Source organism: Gadus morhua, chromosome 20, assembly GCF_902167405.1.
Source record: "Gadus morhua chromosome 20, gadMor3.0, whole genome shotgun sequence".
Taxonomy (NCBI): domain Eukaryota; kingdom Metazoa; phylum Chordata; class Actinopteri; order Gadiformes; family Gadidae; genus Gadus; species Gadus morhua.
Genome location: NC_044067.1, coordinates 17,036,386 through 17,042,005, shown reverse-complemented (window position 1 = coordinate 17,042,005; position 5,620 = coordinate 17,036,386). Strand labels below are relative to the sequence as shown.

Sequence of the window (5,620 nt, the reverse complement as noted above, 5' to 3'; positions counted from 1 at the left end):
ACACACACACACACACACACACACACACACACACACATTTCACGAGGGAGTAAACGACAAAGGTCTTCTGGGTATCTGATCGATCGACTCACAGGCAGTTTAAAACCTACTTCCTGTGATGTCACCAGACCCTACTTCTGGTGGTTAAACTCTACCTCTTTCTTATAAAACTGAGCAGCTCAGTAGAGCCACACAAAAATAAGGTGACCCTTGGATACGGGGACATGAGACATTAAGCAATGGACGGCAGAACTCCAAAATGCACTTTGAATTCTGTAATTAAAGGGGTTATATTATGCCACCAGTGACACGCACACCTGGTGGAATAATATTACCCCTTTAACAATAATCAATGTGCATCATGCATCGGAACATGACATACACCCATGTGGCCATTTCAACCTGTATATAAATGTTTCATCACACGTGAGAATGTCCTCCCAAATGTTTGAAGGATAGATCCAATGTTCAGTACAGTCCACGTAGTTGAGGTAGGCTGATCCATCCATTAGAAAGCAAAAATCGAAAAGTGGCCCCTGGAACTACAGGACATCATTGCATTAGACATCATTCTAGGTTTATTTGATCTAGTCCTTCAGATAAAGTAGGGACAGACCGTGTGGAGACCCCACTAGACTACACACCAGTTGCATAGCGTCTCTGTTTGCAGCCGGTTGCTGTCAGGGGAGGGGGTGGTCTGGTAGACAGATGAGGAGTATGCTTTTGGTCTGCCTGAGTGGGAACAGGCTCATCGCATTACGGCCACATCACTTTTTCCACAGACCTCCCCCTCTGTCTGTGTTTGCCGAACCGGACAGACAGACAGACACTGGAGACAGACAGGCTCTAGTCTAGTACTGAATAATGAGGTTTAAACACCAAAATGATAGAGCTAGCTGGTAGACAATCACTGATTTGTGGGGACTTGACCTCTCTTTACCTCACTGTCTCCATCCCCTAACAATGGCTTTCGCAGGGAGGCACTGACCGCTATCAATAAGAGCCAGAGATTACTTACTTAACAAACAGACCAGGAGGTCCGCACTCACACTAAACTAATACAGAAGATGTGTAACAAGCAGGATGAACGTCAATAACACTAATAGGACAGTAGTGTTAGTTTGTGTGTTTCATTTTAGGTTGATGGAAGACTTCAGAGTACTGTATTAATAGGCACGTTGTAATGTAACAAGGATATGGTTTTGTAGCTTAAATACAAAAAAAGTGGGTACCCAGTGGGAACATAGCAATCAACATGAAAAAAACGCCATCTGTTGAGAGATTTCACAACGCGACGAAACTAGGGTACGTTAAGTCTCCCTTTCCTGTGGTTTTCATGTCATGGTTCGGTATAGAGAACTGCATGCAGGCTGAGATTGGGTCTTGATGTGTAACACTATACCACAATGCTGCAACATCATTTCTGTTACTTCCTATGAACTGTGAACGCCAGTTGCCGGTCCCTTTTATACAAAGGCACACATTTAAGCAAGAATAATAAGAACCTGATAAGAACAAAAACAAAGACATTGTAGACATGTATGGAGGTTTTAAATGTTTCTCAGTGATTTCATTTGGACTAATTTGGGCTCCAGCAGTCCTACTACATTATAGCAGAACTTCTGGGGCCTGGGCTGGAAACCACGGACTGCCAGTGGTGAAGTTCCTTCTCGTTTCCTTTCGTCACAGAGATATTCTATAAAGAAAACTTATTGGGTGAGTCGGAAAGGGATTGTAATAAATCAATACTGCAATACTTTTCTACAGTTAACTACTGCTGGCCGGCATGTGCTGGCCAATTAAGGGCTTTCTGATTCCAGTAACATGATTGGTTGACACAAATATGATGCAAAAGATTTCTGATTTGTGACTAAAGTTTAACAAACCCTATCCTATGAGTAAAAAGGGTCTTTGAGTCCTATAAAAGCGTGGCGCTTTAAATATTGAATAACATAAAAATCCACATCTTTAATAATGGATTCAACCCAAGTATTAAACTGATAAAAGTTCAGTCAGTTGTTCAGTTGGGGAGGCATAAAAGTTTTTTTTACATAAGCGATTGTTTTAATATCACATAGAACTATACTGTGTCATTATGAACACAAATGTAGGCAGATTACACAATATCACAAACAAAATGAAACTTTGAATAACGGCAGCTTACTTATATTGTTGAAAGGGAGCGATGCAGATAGACTACAGACAAGTTGATAAAAAATGTGACTGATTTCTTCACGCATACACACGCACACGCACACGCACACGCACACACACACACACACACACACTTTCTCTCTCCCCCATCTCTCTATTGCTCTCTCTTTCTCTCCCTCTCTCTATCTCTTACTCTGTCTTAGGGTATTTCTCGGTGGCCAGCCTGATGAAGTCTTCAGCACTGTCCAGTGACACCAGGCAGTCCTGAGTAAGGTGGTGGTGGGGGGGGGGGGGGGGGGGGGGATACACATGTTCAGGATACACATACATGTATTTATGTGTGTATGTTTGTGAGTATGCATGAATTTATGTAGTACCATTACGTGGAGGTATCTATTCTGCGGACCGCCACCAGGGGGAAACAGAGCGCTGTGGTCCCGCAGATGTTGTAGGAGCTCCTCGGCTCTCGGCAGACTCTGCCGCCCGGTCTCTCGGGAATTCATACCCAGCAAGGACTCCACTCGGACTGGTAACCTTCACAATCACATTCATTCACAGTCATTTATGGAATGCCTTGTTTGCGAATGAAGAGAAAAAATAATACAAATCGATAATAGAAAATATAGGTAATGATAGTTTGTCACCTGTGTAATATATAAACATATGCAAATTGCAAAACAATGTAAAGTAAATAACATAACATAACCCGCAGGGAGAACACTTTTTAGGGGCCATTCCGAAAGAAAGAGAATTTTAGAGTGGGAGAAAAGGCTCCAAAGCCACTTATTGCTCACCTACGGAGGCGACATTGCCCTCTCGTTGCCACGGTGAGTATTGTCACAAAACGTATGGAATTAAATCAGTTTGGGGTATTATATATTCATGAGTTACTTTATGTGTCCTCATTGGTCAAATCCGTGTGACCACCCAAGATGAAGTTAGTTTAAAGGTTAAGTTTGTCTATCTAATAAATCACAATCACATTTTTGACTAACTTGATCGACATTGGTCAGATCGTTCAATGAAAAAATATTGCTTGTGAAGAAAATAAGAATGCAACATGCATACGATGAATTAAGACGAGAGTATAGATCAAAAGTCTGACCGAGCTGCAGTAGTATTTTCTTCCATCGAGTGCAGACCTCTCTTCTGGTTGCAGCGAATAGAATGAATGTCGTAGTTAATTTTCTCCCATTCCTAGACCACACCACACACACACACACACACACACACACACCACACACACACACACACACACACACACACACACACACGCACACACACACACACACCAACACACACACACACACAACACACACACACACACACACACACACACACACGCACACACACACGCACACGCACACAAACACACACATGAAAGGAAAAAACAGAAGATAATGATCTTTACAATTATTTTTAAAAGCAGCTATGGGGATATGTGCCTTTGCTCAGAATTTACAGAACAAACTATATTTGGACACAGCAAATGATCAATAAAAACACTTTATTGATAGAAATGTCATTTCTTATCGATCCTAACGCATTCCTTGTTGGGCTAGCATTGACCCCCTGAAAGAACACACTCCTTTTTTTTCTGTTTAAATTGAGAGCCAGGCTTCTTACATTTTGTCTTAGAAACTCATTTAGACAGTACAATGTCCCCAGTGTGTGCCCTACTGTGGAAGCGCGTGTTACTACACTATTTACACGCAGCGAACAGTTTAAAATACCCCTGAGATATATAAAATACATTTCCTAGGTCTTCATTATTAACTCCACTTGACTCAACTTGAAACATTGTACATTCAATTATAACTGCATCAGTTACTATACATTAAAGCCTATATTGTGTAGCCCATAGGCCATCGTTTCTACATACTAAACCTTTTTGTGCAGAAGCAGAGTTGTACAATTACAGAGTTACATCTTAAACGGCTGTGCTGGTTTCGTCTAGATTCAATCAAACTAGTCCCATGTTGTTAATCAGGGACCTGTGCCAGTTATAGCTCCCCGAACCTTGAGCAGGAGTCTATCGGGGGAGCTAGTAAAGATCTGTATCTATACTTCAGGTGTGTGTATGCATGTGTGCTTAATAGGGGCCTTGATGTAGATTGTAAATGTTATGAATTAATGAATCCTTGTCTGTATGTCGTTCTGCCTGCATGTTTGCCTGTCTCCCAATGCCTGTCTGTCAACTTTATTCCTGCCTGTCTGTCACTCTCCTCAGTGTTCTGATCTGATCTGATCTGTATGTATGTATGTATGTATGTATGTATGTATGTATGTATGTATGTATGTATGTATGTATGTATGTATGTATGTATGTATGTATGTATGTATGTATGTATGTATGTATGTATGTATGTATGTAGGTATATATGTATGTATGTATGTATGTATGTATGTATGTATGTGTGTCTGCCTGCTGCCTGCCTGACTGTCTGTCTGACTATCCTGCCTGTCTGTATCTTACCTCAGTGTCTGGTCTGTCTGTTGATCTGTCTGTTTGATCTGTCTGTGGATCTGTCTGTCTGTCTGTCTGTCTGTCTGTCTGTCAGTCTGTCTCTTCACCTCCTGTGTTGTGGTCTGTCTGTCTGTCTGTCTGTCTGTCTGTCTGTCTGTCTGTCTGTCTGTCTGTCTGTCTGTCTCTCACCTCTGTGTTGTTGGTCTGTCAATCTGTCAGTCTGTACGTTTCTCACCTATGTGTTGTGGTCTGTCGGCCCGTCTATCTCTTAGTGTTGCTATCTGTTTGTCAGTTAGTGTGTCTGTCTCTCATCTCTTTGTTGTGGTCTGTCTAAGTCAGTATGTCTGTCTCTCCTCTCTGTGTTGTGGTCTGTCTGTCTGGTAGTCTTTCCGTCTCTCACCTCTGTGTCGTGGTCTATCTGTCTGTTTGGCTCTCACCTCTGTGTTGTGGTCAGTCTGTCAGTCTGTGTGTCTGATTCTCACCTCTGTGTTGCTGTCTGTTTGGTCCCTCAGGTCTAAGAAGGCCTGTAGCTCCGTGTCTGACTCCCTCCTGGAGCAGCTGGACGCTGTAGGGTCGGGCCGCGGCTCCCTCCCTTGGAAGGGATCTGGGGACGGACCTCTGGGATGGTTGCGACCCCAAGACGCCCTCCTTAGCCGGGTCGCTGGAGTCACTGGATGCAGGCTCTGGCGTTTTGGCTGCCTTGGTCTTCCTCATACTGGGAATAAATAAGTGTAAGAGTTGTCATGATGACAAGCACAGTCGAACACCATGATTCTGAACAAGGATGGAGGCAAAGTTATCACAATTAAAATAAAACATTTATTCAAATAAAATGTGCGTAAAAATATAACTATTTGCTACTATAGATAATACAAAAACTATAATTGAATAACAAAATTAAAAGAATTCTGTAAACCGTAATACCAGCGACTGAAGCATGATCAGCCTATACTATACATTATTATCTACTCTGGTTTCTGTCAGAAAAATGTTGTCATC

At 42.2% G+C, this 5,620-nt stretch overlaps 1 protein-coding gene across 1 annotated transcript in view; it reads right to left on the bottom strand.

The window, feature by feature from the left end:
- Positions 1-5,238, bottom strand: part of LOC115533547 (melanoregulin) — a gene marked incomplete at its 5' end in the record, with an annotated part of 5,429 nt that extends 191 nt beyond the window's left edge. The window contains 6 exon segments of the mRNA XM_030344094.1: positions 1-1,696; positions 2,348-2,418; positions 2,532-2,688; positions 3,223-3,308; positions 3,310-3,351; positions 5,104-5,238. The exon segment at positions 1-1,696 is cut by the window's left edge and continues 191 nt beyond it. Coding sequence (XP_030199954.1) covers positions 1,684-1,696; positions 2,348-2,418; positions 2,532-2,688; positions 3,223-3,308; positions 3,310-3,351; positions 5,104-5,238 — 504 coding nt within the window.
- Positions 5,239-5,620: the final 382 nt, after the last annotated feature.